At 30.9% G+C, this 20,011-nt stretch overlaps 2 protein-coding genes across 2 annotated transcripts; one reads left to right on the top strand and one right to left on the bottom strand.

The window, feature by feature from the left end:
• The first annotated feature begins 1,008 nt into the window (after positions 1–1,008).
• LOC122578593 (beta-adaptin-like protein A) lies at positions 1,009–9,687 on the top strand. Its single transcript, XM_043750578.1, has 11 exons — positions 1,009–1,139; positions 1,823–2,339; positions 3,146–3,270; positions 3,479–3,677; positions 3,850–4,078; positions 4,171–4,337; positions 4,438–4,647; positions 4,752–4,862; positions 4,944–5,120; positions 7,694–8,107; positions 9,234–9,687. The coding sequence occupies exons 1-11, from the start codon at positions 1,096–1,098 to the stop codon at positions 9,522–9,524; spliced, it is 2,484 nt and encodes an 827-aa protein (XP_043606513.1). The 5' UTR covers positions 1,009–1,095; the 3' UTR covers positions 9,525–9,687.
• Positions 9,688–17,172: 7,485 nt separating this feature from the next.
• LOC122579597 (cyclin-D4-1-like) lies at positions 17,173–19,927 on the bottom strand. Its single transcript, XM_043751794.1, has 6 exons — positions 19,319–19,927; positions 19,030–19,116; positions 18,780–18,878; positions 18,484–18,685; positions 18,163–18,266; positions 17,173–17,564 (listed from the first exon to the last, which is right to left on the bottom strand). The coding sequence occupies exons 1-6, from the start codon at positions 19,649–19,651 to the stop codon at positions 17,379–17,381; spliced, it is 1,011 nt and encodes a 336-aa protein (XP_043607729.1). The 5' UTR covers positions 19,652–19,927; the 3' UTR covers positions 17,173–17,378.
• Between the last annotated feature and the right edge of the window lie 84 nt (positions 19,928–20,011).

Below are 20,011 nucleotides of genomic sequence, written 5' to 3'. Positions count from 1 at the left end.
ATTTTTTTGAACAACAATTTCTTGATGCCAATGAAGGTTAGTTCAACTAGCTAGAGATATTCAAGTTTTCCGTATAGGCGGGGGTTCAAGTCTTGCCAAGCACAAGCTTGACCCTTATAATAATTAGTTAATTATCAAGTGGTTAAGAGAAGCTTAGTGGGTCTTTTTTGGCAGCCGACTCAGTTTGAGGGATTCGGTTTAGACAAGTTCTCACTTTACTATGATTAAGAGTGTTTTGGCATTATGAATCATGTGCACGCGTAAAGAAAAATCAAAAAATTTGATTGTGAAAACCAACGTATGAATATATCTTTATTGTTTAGCACACATAATTACACAAGCCAATTAAAATAACAACATAAAATAGTATTTAACGTGTGGTATCAAATAGTTATAAAGATGACGTTAATTACAAAATACCACGGCAAACAATGTCAAGAAAACTATAACAGAGCAACTAGAGTTAAATAAAAACAATTTGTCATCATTTAACACATAATACAATATTAAAATGGGTTAAGTGCATGAAGAAATAATAAATTATGTCCAAAAAGTTATTGTGTGCATGAACTTTTTTCCGAGTTAGTTACATACAATAGAGGTTCTGTAAGTTTATGCACACAATAACTTTTTGGACATAGTTTTTTACATTTTCATGCACTTAACCCTATTAAAATAACCATAAAGGTGCCGATAATAACAAAAGTGTACGTCAACTTTAAAAAATCGAGAGCTGTAATTGATCGATAAGTTATTAGAGCAATTGTGCTTTAGTATAATAAAAAATCTCAATAAAAACAATTAGTTTATGAAAAATCATACCAATTTTTAACACCCACCTAAAAGATAATCATAATTTTTAATTAATAGAAAACATCCATATATTTTAGCTTTTATATATACAGTAATATTTTTTAAAATTTATAAATTAATAAGCTAATAAAAAATACTATCATATCATATATTCTTGAAAATAAATAAAGAAAATAATACGAGTAATGATAATTGAAAAACAAGTAAGAAATCATCACATATGTATATGTTCCTCTGAAGACCAGATCAAATATTAACTCCTTCCTCACAAAGAAAAGAAAAATGGCTCCATCTCAACGATCTGCTTCCCCTTCTCAACCCTCCGGGTATATATATATATATATATATATCAATCTATATCTAACATCTATTTTAGTAATCTGTTTTATCTGATCCCTTTAATTACATCATATTTTATATCAGCTCTTTAGCTATTAACAAAAACCCCACTTACTTGAATCCCTTTATTATGAAGTTTAATTATATATTGTAATGTAAAATGTAGTAGATCTTAAATTGTATGCATAGTTATAGTTGTGGTTATAATCGAGTTACGGTATCTGAGTTGACTCATCAACTAATAGGTAGTCGGTTATATACTTGATAGCTGACAAATTGTATGTATTTGTGGATTGTTAAATAAGTGTAATGATAGTTGTAGTTATTAATCATAAAGCAGGGGCCTTTTTGCCGACCTGACAGTATTTGAGGTGACCCATTAACTAATAGGTCGTGGACTTGTGGGTTCCTGTCCCATTGTCGATAAATTTTGAACATGTCCGGATTTGTGTAGAAATGCCTTTTGAAAATTTTCTTAGAAAAAAGGGGTGTTTGATCTGACGGTATCTAAGGTGACCATAAGCTAGCAGTTTGTGAGTTTCAATCCGTAGTTGACAGATTGTAAATATGTGTGCATTTTGTCTGTCAATATTTGGTGTGCAAATAAAAAGTCATGAAAAAGATAGTTTAGTTATAGTACTAATTGATATTGAAATGTGAAATTGAACAGTAAAGGGGAGGTAACGGATTTAAAGATGCAGCTAAGACAGCTGGCAGGGAGTAGGGCACCTGGGACAGATGACTCAAAACGGGATTTATTCAAGAAGGTGATATCCTACATGACAATCGGGATTGACGTGTCATCGGTTTTTAGTGAGATGGTGATGTGTTCGGCAACTTCAGATATAGTTTTGAAGAAAATGTGTTACTTGTATGTTGGTAATTATGCAAAGTATAATCCGGATCTTGCGTTGCTTACGATTAATTTTTTACAAAGAGATTGTAAAGATGAGGATCCGATGATAAGAGGGCTGGCGTTAAGAAGTTTGTGTTCATTACGTGTGCCAAATTTGGTTGAGTATTTAGTGGGACCACTGGGTGCGGGGTTGAAAGATGGCAATAGTTATGTGAGGATGGTTGCGGCTGTTGGGGTAGTGAAGTTGTATCATATATCGGCTTCTACTTGTTTAGATGCTGATTTTCCACCTCTTCTTAAGCATCTCATGCTTAACGATTCGGATGCTCAGGTGAGAGATTTTTCCGCTTGTAATATGTTATCGTTTTAAATGAGGGTGTTAGGGATTGCTTATCTTTAGAGCTGTCTATCTACTTAATGAACAGCTTGAATTAAGTGAGTACTAAGCTGCTTGTTGAATAGTGTGTATGGATGTACCCTAATATAAGTAGAGAAGCATATGCAATCCAAACACTTATAATTGTATACGTGTGTTTAAATAATGCAATAAGCAGATAATAAATAGCATTCCCAAGCAATCCTTTAACACTTGCATCTTTTAGAAAAAATATCAAGGTAATAAAAAGTAAAAGAAGATGTGACACATTGAATATATAGTCCTTTGTAGTTTATCATAATGTAATGGTTGTAAAAGAACAGTGCAGATGGTTGAATTTGTTTGGGCCAGTAATTTGGAACTGTTAATGAAAATTTGAGAAAGTTTTAATCTAGGAATAATATTTTTTTCCGGACTACTGTCAAATTTCAAAGAGATTATATCCCTATTGAACTTATATATGTCTTTCATTGCACCAATAGAAACTCTTTGGTGCATGCAAGCACTGATGGCAGTTTTAGCATCACATTTACAATGCTTTTAAGGCTCACTCCATTCTTGTTTGTGGTGGCTTGTTTGTATTAGACCTTTGCGCATGTGTAGCTGTGTTGTAAACCATATAATTTTAGATCTTAGTAACTTGCATGTTTTTCTTTATGCCATTGTGGTTCTTGTCATGGAAATAATTCAGTATATCGTGATGTTACATTTATCTTCTATAAGCTGGAATCGTTTTAACAAATCAAGTGCAACTTATATAGGTAGTTGCAAACTGTTTATTTGCTTTACAAGAGATATGGGGCTTGGAAGCAAGTACATCGGAGGAAGCAGCAAGGGAAAGAGAGGCCTTAATCAGTAAACCAGTTATATATTACCTGTTAAATAGGTAGGAGTGTCTTTGTAAGATCACCAACAGTCTTTTTTATAAATTTATTTTCGTCATATTAGTATGCGATTCTTTGAACTTGGAGATTCATGGCTTCTGGATTTCAAGTTGGATCTAAAAATTTTAAGCTAAAGCAAAGGATAGAGCAACAAAGAAACTAGTTTGGTGTCTAGCTCTATTACTGACTATTTTAACTGTTTGCTTGCAGGATCAAGGAATTCAGTGAATGGGCTCAGTGTACAGTTCTTGAATTGGTTTCTAAGTATGCACCACCTGACAGCAATGAGATATTTGACATCATGAATCTTCTAGAAGACAGACTTCAGCATGCAAATGGTGCGGTTGTTTTAGCTACCATAAAGTTATTTCTTCAATTGACGATGTCTATGACTGATGTTCATCAACAGGTGCCTCAGTATACAGCATTATCTAGCTATAGTTGTTTCATTATCTTTTCAGTGTAAATGACTTGAGTCTAGCTGTTGTTTAAACTGCTTTACTAGTCAATTCAGTCGAGATTCGTTTTGGTTTTGGGTAATCATTGTAAAACTCTCTTTTTCTCAAATGAATGTTTTTTAGGTGTATGAGCGGATCAAAGCCCCTCTACTTACTCTTGTGAGCTCTGGGGGTCCTGAGCAGTCCTATGCAGTACTTAGCCACTTGCATCTTTTGGTTATGCGTGCACCAATGCTGTTTGCTTCAGATTACAAGCACTTCTATTGTCAATACAATGATCCGTTCTATGTTAAAAAGTTGAAGCTTGATATGTTGACAGCAGTGGCAAATGAGAGCAATACTTATGAAATAGGCAAGTCTTAAATACATCTGTTGGTGCTTTGGTTCTTATTTTCTAATTTTCATGTATAATTTCCTGATATTTTTTAAATTTTTGTCTTTTAGTGACTGAATTGTGTGAGTATGCTGCAAATGTTGATATCCCCATTGCAAGGGAATCTATTAGAGCTGTGGGGAAAATTGCACTTCAGCAATATGACGTAAATGCGATTGTTGATAGGCTGCTTCAGTTTTTAGAGATGGAGAAAGACTATGTTACTGCAGAAACACTGGTAAGTTCAAGGATAGAATTTGTGTTCTGAAGTCAACCATATATCATGCATTGAAAAACTGTAATGGTAGTGACCCCTTAATATTCTACTATATATCTAGGTTCTTGTAAAGGATCTTCTGCGAAAGTACCCACAATGGAGTCATGATTGCATAGCCGTAATTGGGAACATAAGCAGCAATAATGTCCAAGAACCTAAAGCCAAGGCAGCTCTTATTTGGATGTTAGGCGAGTATGCTCAGGACATGCAAGATGCTCCTTATGCTTTGGAAGGATTGATTGATGAATGGGAGGATGAGAGTTCCCCGGAGGTAATAACAGAATTTTTTCCTTTTTCTGTTTTTTAAATAAGAAGTATAGCTCACATACCTCACAGGTGAATATATAGTTTATTCTTCATGGTTTAATTCTACAGGTACGTTTGCATCTGCTTACAGCAGTAATGAAATGTTTTTTCAGAAGACCTCCAGAGACTCAGAAAGCCTTGGGCTCCGCATTAGCTGCCGGTCTTGCTGACATGCACCAGGTTGAAATATTCTGTTATCATACAATTGTTAAAAACTTGGAATTGTAATATTAACTATTTTACCCCTAATTCGGCTTGCAGGATGTCCATGATAGAGCCTTATTCTACTACAGGCTTTTGCAACATAATGTATCAGTAGCAAATAGTGTGGTAAATCCTGCGAAGCAAGCTGTTTCGGTCTTTGCAGATACTCAAAGTAGTGAGATCAAAGATCGCATATTTGATGAGTTTAACAGCTTATCTGTCCTATACCAGAAGGTACTGTTTTTTGATCTTTTTCATTATATTACATGAAAGCTCCACTATAGCTGTAAAGTGCTTCAGATTGCTTTAAATGTCCTGGTTTTGTCCTCAGCTTATGGATTATAAGTCTCAGATAGTTTTCAGCCGTTAAGCAATAATAAAACTGCCTTGGAGGACATTAATCAGATGTGCATCTCTGTAAGCCCCACTGCCTTCAGGTTGTAAGCTTAAATGCTTTCCCCGCTTTAAAGTCTGAGCGTAGCGGTTTGTTAATTGTTTAAAAAGATAAGATCTTTTAATTCCTTGCAATACCTTGAGGTCCCAAATTCAAATCCTAGTAAAAAAAATATACCCCTTTGTGGCCATGGAGGTTCAGATGCGATGACCCCGGTCTACCTGCAAAGTGGGTGGTCGCTCTGGGATTATTCGGCGCAAAGTGTTAAGCAGATCGGATACATAGGTTAACCTGAAAAATCAATTTTTTAATCCTAGTTGAGTAGTGTCAATATATCTACTTATTTGTATCTTCTCGTCGTACTTGAAGCCAAATGTACTGTGATATTTTTCTAGTACAAATATTGGTTTGTTAACCTATAATCAATATTGTTATTACATACAGTTTTTATTAAAAACTCGCTTGGCAGTGTACTATTCAAATCTTTTCCACGAAGATTGTTTATAATGCAATGTTTATATGTTGAATCATACAGTTACTGTTGTTTTGTTTCAAAATCTTCCTTTTCACTGGCATGTATACAGGAATATGATATAATAGAGTTTGAGGTAGCTAGTGATTGACAAACTATAAAAAACTAATGGTAATATATATAAAATAGACTCTTGCACGGGAAGATATTCCCCGTACTTAAAGGATATACATATGTATGTGCTTTCTTCTCCATGTGCCTCGATATGTATACCCTTATAATGCTAGGATTCATGCGACATGTGTAGTTTCGTTAGCATCCGGACTCGACTCAACATAGATGGCAATAGCAGGAATTATATGGCCAGAAAGTTTTTTAAAGTACAAGCATTGGAGCAGCAACTTTATCTGTTATGCGTGTCTGGTTAAACCTCCTAGAATTTTCAAGTAGTGGGGATGAGTGAGATATACAACTATAAATCGTTTGCTCCAAACACGACTTCTTGCAATTTATCCTTTTCCAAAAAAGCGGGTGTATTAGGTTCCTTAGAGTGCTTAAAGTATAGGGCTAGATAATCAGGAAGAAATGTGGAGTTTACTACTCATGGTTTCTTTCCAAGTTCCAGCCATCCTTTCACTGACCAGATCATCACTTTTGGGACAAGATTGTTTTGCCAAACTCTAACATTATATGACCCAACTTGATGCATTTTATGCAAATGCTATTCAGAATAAAATTTAATTTCCAAGTACTCTACATAACCTTAATGTCCAAGTACTATACATAACTGATCAAGTATTATCTAGGAGTAGCTCTATTGAAAAGATTTGAGTTACTACTACTAGCAGAATGTTGAGTGAAGGATATACTAATAGCGGGATGCTGAGTGAGGCATTTTCTCCAGATGAGATACATTAGTCTTTAAAGCCTAATTGATTTCTACAAAAAGTCTTTCTTTTCTTTTTGTTTAATGTAATTTTAAGATGAAGCACAAAAATAGCAGTAGGGTTATTGCAGCTGTAGAACATATATATAGATAATATGTGAATATATATGTAGATAATATGTGAACAGTAAACCGAATTGAAAGTAAACCATGTGCTCTTTCATGCACACAAACTCCTCCTGAGCAATTTTGAAAGTCGAGCTTTTAGCTCTGACCTACACGGTCTAACTGGTATTCCGGCGGCTGCTTCCTAGATTTTTCCCTGGCCATCTTAAGATATCTTTTCAAACTCAGGTCTATTTTGACCTTCAAGATGCCTTACCGCTAGGCTACCTTGAATATGGTCTCTTCTATAGACCACTGTTTCAAATTTAAACTGAATGTGGAAAGTAAATCTTGATTCATGAGCTTTTGTTTGCATGTACTCATATTATAATTTTGGATAGTCACCATTCAAGTACGGAGTATTCAGTGTCTATTATTTGCCTTTATGAAGATCGTTTTTTTTAGCAAATGGTTATTTCCGAATTTACGATTATCTTACTAGTTTGAGATAAGCTTAGATTATGATAGATCATGAACTACATTTTAAAGTCTGTTTTATGGTCATTTGCTCACTTGTTTTAATTAATAATCAGTAAAAAACACATTATTCGAGTTTTCCCAAGTTTTCAAATAGTAATTGTATAGTGTGTCAGTGTTAACATGATTAGGTATGGACTTGATAAAGGGACAACATTAAAAATAAAATCAATGAAAGTGAGGCTTTTCTATGTTGATAGGTGAGATGCCACAAGGTTTAACCTTGAGAAAATACAATTTGTAGGTTGATATCCTTTGCAACAATATTCCCATCTCATAAATAGTCCTTCGTATAATTGTTATTTCTTGTGCGTCTTGTTTCTGTGTATGCATATAAACAGATACACCAAATTAAGTTAATGCAGGATGATGCCAAAGCTAACTGTTATCCTCTTAAATTCGTGTTGTGGCAGCCTTGTTACATGTTCACAGATAAGGAACATCAAGGACCATTTGCCTTTTCAGAAGAGCTTGGAAACTTGTCTATTGGACCAGAACCTTCAGCAGATGTTGATGCGAATGATGAGGGTTTACTTTTAAGTACCACTGATAAAGAAAGTAATAGGGCCCATGCCAATAACAGTTCTGCGTACAATGCAGCGGCTGCATATGACCCTTCTCAAGGAGCACTTGTATCCTTGAATGAACCTGAACCAGCACATACTCAACAAGCAAACTTTGCCATTGATGACCTACTTGGTCTAGGATTGTCTATTGTTCCTAGTCCCACTCCCTCCTCTCCTTCGTTGAAGCTAAATGGTAAAGCGGCGCTTGATCCAAGCACTTTTCAGCAAAAATGGCGCCAACTTCCAATTTCAACATCACAGGTTCTTTTTATCAGTCTATAATTAAGTTCTATGCATCCATGAAAGCTTTGATTAATGTGACACTTGGTCCTTATATTCAGATATAGTATTTATGCACTATAAAGGAAAGTTAATGATTCAATTTTAGAGTTTTTATTGGACAATTGATTTAACTTGTGCTTATATGTAATCTGTTTAACAAATGTGGCAAAGATAATGTATTAAAATTCCATATAATTAGCCGTTCCAAAAAAAAAAAAAAATCCATATAATTACTCATTTCAGAAGGACAATATTTAAGAATTACACTGTATAATTGATTTAAAATTCTGCTGACATAATATATCCGTGTTTTCGACTTAGTGTGGATATTGTATATTTAGGTATATATATGAAATTAGATATCAAGAGGAGACAACCTTGTCCCTTTTGTATTGAAAATTCACCCACTTTTACATGCAACACGTTCCATCTAGCCTGCTTAGATTTGACACATATAGTTTTGAGTTTAAAGATCGCTGTATTTCCCATCTACTAAGCAATAGGGAAAGCGGCCCTTGTGGGTTTAGGTTTTGTACCTTTGATTATTGAATTTTTATGCTCTAGGAGAATGTGAGGATAACATGTTTAAATAGGACATGATGTTAGGATTTTGTTATTGTTACTCTTTCGGGCCTTAAAAATTACAATGTCTGTTCTGGGTCACTTAGCACTGGTAAAGGTTGCTCATGGCCACAAAATTAAAGTTAGATTGAAAATTTTCCTAGGGAGTACTAATTGTCACTAGAACACCCTCTAATCTGTGTTATGATTGATGAATACATGTTGGTGTACTATGAAACTAAAGCTGCTCAAGGGAATAGAAATTCCATATAATTACTCAAAAAGGAAATCTAGTAGTTACATATATTCTCAAATCCAATTCAATTATATCCGGAGTCCTAATATAGGAGGATCTCAGTTCTCACTATTAAAATGTCATGCTATCTGGTCAAGTCCCAATCAGTTTCATTCTTTCAGTTTTATTGATCAAGAATAGCCTCCTCAGTCTTGTTCATGTAGATTTACTATCTTTGAATTGAAAAAGCTGTGAAAGTTCATAATAACTGTATCTATTGTCACTAAAATAGATATTGCCTTGTTGCAGGAAGGGTCTATTAGTCCACAAGGTGTAGCAGCGTTGATGAATCCACAAGCACTTGTACAGCACATGCAAGTTTATTACATCCATTGTATCGCCTCAGGTGGGCAGGCCCCCAATTTCAAGTTTTTCTTTTTCGCACAAAAAGCAGACGAGCCATCAAACTTTCTTGTAGAGTGTATAATCAATTCATCCACGTGTAAAGCACAGATAAAGATAAAAGCCGATGATCAAAGCGCATCCCAGGCCTTTGCCGACTTGTTCCAATCGGCTTTGTCAAAATTTGGAATGGCCTAATTGTTTGTTGTCTTGTTCTAATTGTTTTGGTGTTATAGAAGTGAAAGAGTCTGTAATTGTCTCGGCTAAAGACATTTTTTGATTACGAGCAATTGGTTAGATTTTTGTATTTTATTGTATGTGTTTTTTAGTGAATATATAACAAGCTTATTAATTTACTTAACATGTAAATGTGGTGAAGTTAATCCAACTGAAGATTGAAACTAAAGGTGGTAAAATAGACGGGTCACACGTGCTGCAATGTGGTAAAAATGCATAATTTTGTAGCAAGTAACAAGGGTTAAAGCAGGTTGGATCATGTTAAATCTTGTAAATGCTTCTTATTCATTCCTTGGAAATTTTGCTCTCTCAAACATGACTAAAAAACTTTTATCTCTATAATATGAATTTTCCTTTCCTTTTAACTTGTTTGACCGGTTTCTCTCCAGGTTAAATCGTCTAATTTAACTATTTGACATCTTATCTTGGTAACAAACGTACTGATATTTGAAATATGTATAGGTGAAAAGATCAATATTATTGCCTCTAGCTATTATTGTAGAATGCAAAACTAGTGGTTCTGTTATCTAAAGTTTTCATTTATATATTTCTATATGCGTGAGCTGATGACATCCGTTGGATTTAAATATGTTTAGCTTGGACATATATAAATATGCACATCCCATTAAACCCCGAGTAGATTGGTAGAGTATCAGTAATCTTTGATAATTTTGATGCTAATAATATTTGTAATTCTTTCGATATATATATGCATGTGTTCCCATTTGTTGAATGTTTTATCTGGACACGAATGATGAGTGAAAACTATGTTAACATCACGATTGAATAAAACCAATTTGCAATTATATAATAGGAAGTATGATAAAATTCTTGCTACGTTTTTGACATTTAACAAAAAAAATTAATTTTTACAAGCTATGGCCAATATGACATTGATGATTCATATGCATTTATGTGCAAATATCCTATATCTAGGATCCTATATTTGAACCTACAAAATAATATTTTAGACTGATGTCCTATTAAATTTACATTTCCCCATATTTGTAAAATTCAGAAAAAGGTAGCTTTGATTGATTTTCACATGATTCATATGAGTATGGGAAGAGGGTAAGAATGATTGTGTTTTTCTTAGAAGAAACATCTCAAATAATTTAGTCATTTACTGATTGATTTACTTCATTTATAGCTTGCTCATCTTCACCCAAAAATAACATTATTACACTTCTCCTATATATTTTCCCATAGTCTAATCATGATGAAGGTATTATGGATGAATGAAGGTGTTTACCTAATTTTAGTACACTACCATTCCAAAATAATAATAATGATAATGATAATAATCTTAGTATATTATATTTAACAATTATAATTAAATTAATCATTTATCTATAATTTTTAATATTTAAAGTTGTGTATTAAATTTTGACATTTATAGTATGGAAAAAGTCATATAATCACAAAAAATTTCACACTTATATATGTGATAAAAAAAATATAAATTATAAATATAAACAAATATTAACTTTGCATTTATAGTATTTTGTGTGAACTTTTTGAAGAATTGTTGGGATTGACTTTTCAAAAAAAAAAAAAAAGTTTGGTATTGTATTATAGAAGATATTAATTTTTACTTGTTTTGGCATTTTAATAGAAATTGACAGGTTGATTTGTATTTCAATTTTTTTTTCTCATCTGTGAATGTAAAATTATTTTACACATCTCAAGTGTAAACAAATCAACAAATATCTTTATATTTTTATAGGTGTAAATATAAAAATGTAAGCAAATAATAATATAACATATTAAATATTATAGATACGTTTCTATTGTCATAAAAAGGGTAAGGAAGAAGAAGGTACTCCATATATTTCTTTTCTAAAAATATTAAAACACTTTCATCTCAAATCCGTGAAATAAATTAAAACAAGTTTCTACTCATAGATACATTCAATTTTGTGCAGATTGTTGATAGATTTCTTACATTTGCATTTACTTCCAGCATTTTCTATTTTGTCTTTTCATGCCCTTCTCTAAATGACCACAGGGAGAAATAATGCTATTTTGGATAAATTATAAAAGTTGGGTATCTACCAATATATATATAACAAGGTGTTAAATTCTTTTATGGAGAAACAAAGACTATTAGATGAATTCAAACTTTTGATTACAACCCTTAGATCTAAATAATAGTACCATTACCAAATTTAATATTAAGTAAACACAACATTAGTCCATCTACTTTGGATAATTTATATTTTTTTGTTTTCCATCACTAATTTATAGTTTCCACCATTAATATTTAATCACTAATATTAAGAAAACACAATATTAGTCCTTGTATTTGAAATAATTAAATTTTGTATATTTAATAGATTAAACTCGTATGTTGTGCGAGATAATTGAGAACATAAATATAAAAACAATAATTGATAGTTACATTATTATTCATAGTTATGGTAATATAAAGTATTATAAAAAAAATATAGTTTATGAATATATTATATACGCCAAGTAAAAAAGTAAGACTAATGAAACATAAATATTTAAATCATAAAAGTCTTTCTCATGATATTTAATTATTAAATATAATATACTAAATACTTTCCAAAAAATAAACATAATATAATAAACAATCTTATTTGATAAAAGATAACTATCATTGAATTAATTAAAAAAAAAGTAGTATAATGTATATAATCTTTGTACTTATATATAAAATGGAAAATTAAATATTAATTATTAGGATTATGATTAATGATTATGATCAAAATTGATGATAAAGATTGTACATGGCAACATAGATATAACAATTTAAATGGAAAATATAGCACCTCATTAAAAATCTAATGTGACAAAAAAAACTAAAAATGTCACCTATGAAACTATAATCTCTTAGTTACATAGAGAGATTGAATACTTGATATATAATTATAAAAACATAATAATTTTGAATTTTTCATTACAAGCCTTAAATTTTTTTTATTAACTTAGTTTCATTTCGGACGCATATTTAAATTTCAATGCAAGAACAATTACCTTTTATATTTTGACAAAATATTACAAGAAAAAAAATTAAAAAAAGAGTTATAGAATACGGAAAAATACTAGAACAAAACACAAAATTATGGAAGTTAGATTGTCTAATTTATTATTGGAAGTTAGATTATTCGAACAAAACACATAAAATAAATATGTTATTTTATTAAATATATACATAATGTAGTTTAAGATTTATAATCGAGTATTTGATTTTATATAAATAAGAAGATAATATGTTTTTTGAAATTTCATTTAAATCACAGGGTAGATCGAAGGGAACCCTTTGATCTCGTGTACCGAATTGGTACCTACGAAGCCTCAATGTTGAGTTTTTTTGTATCGATGATTGGCTATCATTATCAGTCTTATCCACGACAAGAATTGAACATGCGTCCCTCAAGACAACAGACTCTCAATGATGTCATGGTGGCCAACCCACCTAAATGAGTTGGTTTGAAATTTAATTATAGTAGATAAAGTGTTTTGTTTATAATTACTTTTATATCGTCATTATACAAATATATAACAACCATATTATAGAAAACAGCTACATTAAAGAACAATTTTGAATATTACTATATTCACCAGTATTAGATGTATTAACATTACATTGTCATTATACCAAAATTTATATATCTTACTAGCCATTTTTGATGCAAATAAAACTTTAAATAACAATACAACTGTATTTTAACATGTTTTATCTATAATTAATAATTATGTTATTCTTAAAACTTATTGTGTTTATTTCGCGTATTTATATTGTCTCGCGTAATATACAGAAAATATAATTTTACTTTTATATATATACAAAAATACAATTTTTTTAAATAATTATTAACCAATTGAAACATTTTATTTCATTTAATTAACATTTGTTTATGTTGTTGATCCTATCAAATTGAAAAACTTATTATTTGACACTTTTTAATAAGTTATTCATTATATGTTTTTCCTAATAAATCTAGAAGTTGAAATTTAGGGTCTCTTATAAGATTATATTATGAACTTTCAAATCTTAATTATTGTATTATAATTTGCTTTTACATAAGTTATGTTAATTAAAGTAAATATTAAAAGTTTAAGATTTTAATTTCCTAAATATTTTAGTTTATAAATTTGTTACATAAATCCAATATTTGCTTCAAATATTATTAATATTAATAATACAATTCAACCATGATTTTAAAAAATATTTTGAAAATTTCTAAAAATTTAACTATAAGCACATAATCCGAAACCTCAATATATTGATGTGAAATTAATTTTAAAAATTTCAAAAGGTTAACTATAAACACAAAAAGTAAATTTTCAAAAGGTGAGCTACTGGCAAGGTCTTAAACCTTAAAAAAATCCATCAGGGTATAAAATCACACTTTCGAAGTTTGTATGAGTGGATAATTAAGAGGGTTTTCAATAATACTGGGTTTCATCTCAGACATGCGTGGTTCAAATGCTAACTACTTTTGTTTTGTTAAATTTTCTTTATATGTATATTTATATAAACATTAAACTACGTGAAAATTGTAAAAAATGACTAATATAGTTACACTAATTAAAGAGAAGTCAAATCCATATAGAGCTCTTATTTATATTCCGCTAAAAAAAATCTGTTTATATTGAATTTCAAACTATCACTTGACACAATAATTTGAAGTGTTACTAATTGTTTATAGAAACATAAAATCATGAAATTTTATGTTTTTTTTTTCTATATAAAGACATACATTAACAACAAGATACTAATTAATTTTACAACTTTGGCACCATGATACTAATTAATCTATTTTCAACATCTTTTATATATGGTTGTCAATGTATGATATTGTGAAACGATAACTTGTCACTAATTAAATATGTTATCTCGCGTATTACGCGAGACAATAATCTAGTATTATATGATAACAATATCAATTAACATACTCTTAATATAAAACCTTTTTAAGGATTGGTTAATCATTTAATAAGTGATCTTCTGTATTATTTATTTTTTTGTACACCATTAAACCTTTTTTACAATAAAATAAAGTATAATATATAGTGTGTTTGATAATACAACGATTAAATTAATGATGTATGAATCATTACCAGTGTATAAGTACCCATAATCTTGTTTTTTTTCCCTATCATGAGGTATTATTATCAATGGATTGAACTTGAAAATTTATGACCTATTAACCAAAGAGAGATTACAAACAATTTTTTTTGTAAAAACCTAGAATTACTCCTCTTAACCAAAAAGCTTTTACACGCGACATGAAATATAAAAAAGTTTATATTGAGGTTAATGTAATAGTAATAAAACCCTAGTACAACATACTCGTATAAACATATAGCCAACATTTTCTTTAAGTTATCATATATATCCATATTTTTTTAAAAAAACTTTTCCTTTCAAAAAGAAAAGTAAGGTTCAATTTATAAAAGCGGTAAATTCGTACATATAACATTTATTTATTATTTTTTTAATCAATGTACAAACGTATTACACAAACATATTACAGTAAATATTCTAATGTAATCTTATCATAGTAAACCTTTTTTTACTTAAAAAAATTATACGAAGATGTGGTCTTGTTGACAAGTCATGACCCATAATGTATAAGTGTATACCCTTTAAATAATGGAGTGTGATATATCTACATTAACTTTTAGCCATCTACAACAATCTCATATATTTTACAGCACAGTGTACAATTGTTTAATGCATGGATTGTTGTGGATGGCTAAATTTAGTTGTAATATACATATGATTATGATGATTTAACGGCCAAAAAAAAGATTATGATGATTTTGTATCATTTTTTATTTTCGCCCTTCATTTAAAGTTGTTTGGGTGATTCCAAATTAACATAGCGAAGTTGCTTTCTCCCATAGGAAAAAGTGAATATGGGGTCATTTTTATCTAAGCTTAAATGGAGAATACTCACATTTAAATATTTTAATATTTATTTATAATGTAAATAAATACATTGCCCCTCATAAATTTTATGATTAAAAAAATAACATGTAAGGTGTTCCCTATCTAAGCTTAAATGGGGAACAAATCATATTCACTTCCCCTATATAATAAATTCTTTAATTAGTAACGTTGTTAGTATTTAAATCGTAATCAAGATCTTTTTTGTGTTTGTTTAAATCGTAATTAGAATTATAAAATGGATCAAGGTTTTAAGATCCGACTAAAATGCCTTTGTTTTTTAGAAAGTGGTTTTAACTAATATAAATGTGGATTTATATGTGATAAATATAGACTTGAACATTTTATGCTAATAGAGGAAGACATCTAGATATGGAGGTAGGTTCATTTAGTATATTAAGCTATGTAGCACCGAAACGGATACGGCAAAGCGGTACGGGAACGATACGGGAACGGGGAACGACAAAACTAAAAAGTTTAGGATACGGGTACGGCAAAGATACGGCAATAAAAAAATTTTTTTAATAATCAATTTTGAAACAGAAAAAGTCTAATGGTGATCTTAATTGTATAATTTAGTTGGTTTGTGTTTGGGAATACGCATATTCGCAAGATAGAAGTCGTTTTTGGAATACAAAAAACTCATTGAAACCCTAATATTAATTAGATACGGTATGGAAACTTCACAGAAACGTTTCGGTATATATGGAAACTTCAAGGAAACGTTTCGGACGCGTTTCATACGAGTTTCCGTTCCCATGGAGTTTCTGAAACGGGTACGCCTACCTGTTTGGAGTTTCGGTGCATCATAGATATTAAGCAATGGTCTATTTTGAGCTAATAGTAAGATCTGATTCGAGACCGATCTTACAAAGTTACAATACTAAAAATGATCTCGTTCCGATCCTCTCATAATTCTGATCTTCGTCTGATTTTGCACGAGCTTGCGTTGTACAATCGTAGTATCTTTACACGACTGAACTCCTCATGAAAACATCATAAAGAGAAAATAACATGAAAATGACCAATACTACCACATTGTCATGGATTCTCCTTGCTGATTTTCTTGGTGAAGGTTAAGATTCATTTTAACAATATTAGCAGTCTTTCTACACAGAAATGAAAATATACACATCCCTTATACGTCATCATTGACAGGATTGAATATTGTTGTTGTATATTAGCAAATACAAATGCCTACACAAACTTTAGAAAATTTTACTTATTGATCATTTACATCAGCTCTCTCTTCTCCTCTCCTTTCATGATATTGGAGCTGGCTACGTCATTTTGTTTTAAAAAAAAAAAAAACTAATAATAATATTGCCTAAATGACAAAAGCATAGATGGTTAATAAGCTAACACATTATGAGCATGAAGCCATATTTAAGCCATGGCAACATCATGACCACTAAGGTAGTTCACACTTGCTATTCACAAAGAAAACAGTCATACTAATTGCGACAACATACTTGATAGTTGATACCTAAGGCCAAAGAGATTAAAAGTATATCTTGCCTACACATTCCCGAAGTCGGATGCAACATCATGACCTCTGAAGGTAGGTCGCACTTGCTATAGAGCATTTCGAACACTAAATCTGCACAACTAAATCAGTAACCCGAAGACATTAAGCTCTCATCTTCTTTAGCTTCTCTTAGAACATATGTACAAGTTAGGACAAACTAAAACAAAATTTGTATTTATATTTTCATTATGCTTCATTTTCAAAAAAAATAACAAAATAGAAGCCCATGACTCAATGTTTTTTCCTTAGACAAAGTCATAAGCACATAAAACACACATCCTACCAAAAAATAAATAGAATTAAAAGAAAAAAAGCAAACATATTATTTCCATCTGATAATCTAAAGCTCCAAATGAGGTGGTGTTCAAGTATTGAGCCTTCTCCTTTTACTAGCAGTTGACTCAACACCTGAATCCTCACTTTTATTGTAACTAAAACATGATGCTTCAAGAACACCAACAGGACTTCGTGGCACTGTACCACTCTTTATGCTCTTGGTACGACCACCACTCAACTCATTCACTAATTCTACACATTTAAGTGTTCTTTCCTGCAATAATTCATATAGTAAAAAGAAACAAAATAAATTAGTACTACTCAACACAATACCCAATCCCACAATGGGTTAGGTTGGTGGAGGTGGGGTGTAGACAGTGTTACCCCTAACCGATGATCAAAAAACTGCTCAAAATGATCCATATTAATTGTTGACTAATCTATCTTTAAGCACTTAAAATGTTTTACTTCATATAAGTACTACAACATGATAATATGATATTACTAATTATGAAAATACGATAAAGCAATAGCAAAAAGATGCAAAATTTACAAGTTTTTCTATGTCAAAAACAATCATTGTTCCAAATTTGGTCCCAAGGGGGACCTTGAGTATTATTGTTCATATCTATGGAAATTTTGTTATCTTTTGTATAGCATGTGTCTCTTGTGATAAAGTTTGTTATCATTCTATATTCAACAAAAATCTGGAATGTGTGTGTGGTAAAAATCATTGTAGTCCTTTTTACAAGATTGTAAACTATAGCTACATATACAACTTGTCATTTTTTATATTGTCATGCATATCAAAGCTAAAATACAACTCTGCATGCACACTGTAAACCAAAATTTAGGCAGTATGTGATGATTACCTTTTGTACAAAATGAAAGAGAACAGACATTTCGGTTGGTCCAACCACAGAAATGGCCACTCCTGCTGCTATTTCAGAAGCTCTAAATTCCAAAAAGTCAATCCCTACATTGTAAAATTACCATTTTAGTTCCTTTTTCTCGTCGACTCAAACTTAGGGAGTGTTTGGGATTGCGTTAACGAAACAGATTTTGCTTTGAAAAATCATGTCCCATGTTTTCTCAATCACTTTTGTAACACTTTTTTCAAATGCAATAACCGGCTAACACAACCCCAAACACCCTCTAATATAACTATATATACATAATGTAACTACTATTACCATTAATCAAGCATAATATAATTTGGGTAGATCTAAAGATTATGGATCTTGAAACAGGTTGATCACAATTAAGCTTCCCAATGAAAGCGTCGATGAAAGAAAACGGAGTTACAGTTTGCATCCTCCATTTCAATGTGGTCAACACAAGAAGCTCCATTTTCTGAATGGTTTTTGCTTCAAATATAAATCTTGCTTCACAAACCTACAAATTCATTCATTTTTTCAACATCAAGACCTCTTTTACTTTGACCATTGAAAAAAGTGACCATCTTTTTATGCAAAACAAAAAGTTGAACCTGTAAATCAAGAATAAAAGGCACTTCAGTTTCTTCCATTTTGGATGCAATTGATAAACATGCCACAGCTAGCAATTGCATCATCCAAGATTTGTCTTTCTGTTCATTAATTAAAATAGTATACGAACATTACATTACAATTACAAATACAATCAATGAACTTATGAACAATAAATTGGGACTTGCAATGTGTATTTAATAACTCATATTAATTCATAAACTTTTAGATATAATGAGTAAAGTTACTTACAAGAAATTCATAGACAGCAAGAAATCTGTCCAAGTAGTTGATAGATAAATATGCACATAATGGTCCAAAGTTGAAATGAGCATGTACCTGATCAAAGTCAAAATGGAAAACATAAATGTCAAAAATTAGCACTACAAAGCATAAAGCAACAAAATTTATTTAAATTTCACAAAAAAGACTAAACCCCATATCAAAAAATCAAAACTTTTCAACAAAAATCATCAATTTTATCATTAAAATGAAAAAAAAAATCATGAATTTAGTATGTGTGTGTAGCAGATGAACAAACCTTTCTAATCCAATCAACAGCTTGTTGTCTAGCAACTAAATCCAAGTTCCCATTTCTTAATTTGATCAAATAATCAAACCCCACAAATTGTTGACATTCTTTTTCAATCAACAAAGACAAACACTCATCACTTTGCATAGGAAAATCAAAAACAGAGCACTCTGTTTCAAGATTCTTGGTAAAGTTATGATTTTTATTAATAACATTTCCATAATCCCATAATCCATTTTCAACATTTACATTTGCATCATCATTTTCATCATCATTATTATTATAACATATACTCTCATTATCTTCTGCACATAATAAACTTGATAATGGGCAATCAGCCATTAACAAGAAGCTTCAAAAAGCACTAAAATTTTCACTTGGGTTTTCCCCAATGTGTGTGATTTAATGATTTAATATATAGAAATGAAGAAATATATACAAATTAAAAGATGGGTATTGTGTAGAAAATAAAATGGATCTTGATTGAAGATTTGAGATGAATCAAGGCTATATTTGCTCCGTTGTTTTTTAAGTATCAAGAAACAGAGTGAGAGTTAAATAATAAAGAGCAAAGAATGCGGCGTGTGTGAAGGGGTTTTTGGCTTTAGGGCATGGTTACTATAGTGAGAAAAAGAGATGAATATATGCAAGTGTATATATAGCACACATGTATATACATACATGTACGTTTTAAATTTGCAA

Source organism: Erigeron canadensis, chromosome 8 (genome assembly GCF_010389155.1).
Source record: "Erigeron canadensis isolate Cc75 chromosome 8, C_canadensis_v1, whole genome shotgun sequence".
Lineage (NCBI taxonomy): Eukaryota > Viridiplantae > Streptophyta > Magnoliopsida > Asterales > Asteraceae > Erigeron > Erigeron canadensis.
The sequence above is the reverse complement of the archived record's forward strand: the minus strand, read 5'-3'. Positions and strand labels throughout refer to the sequence as shown.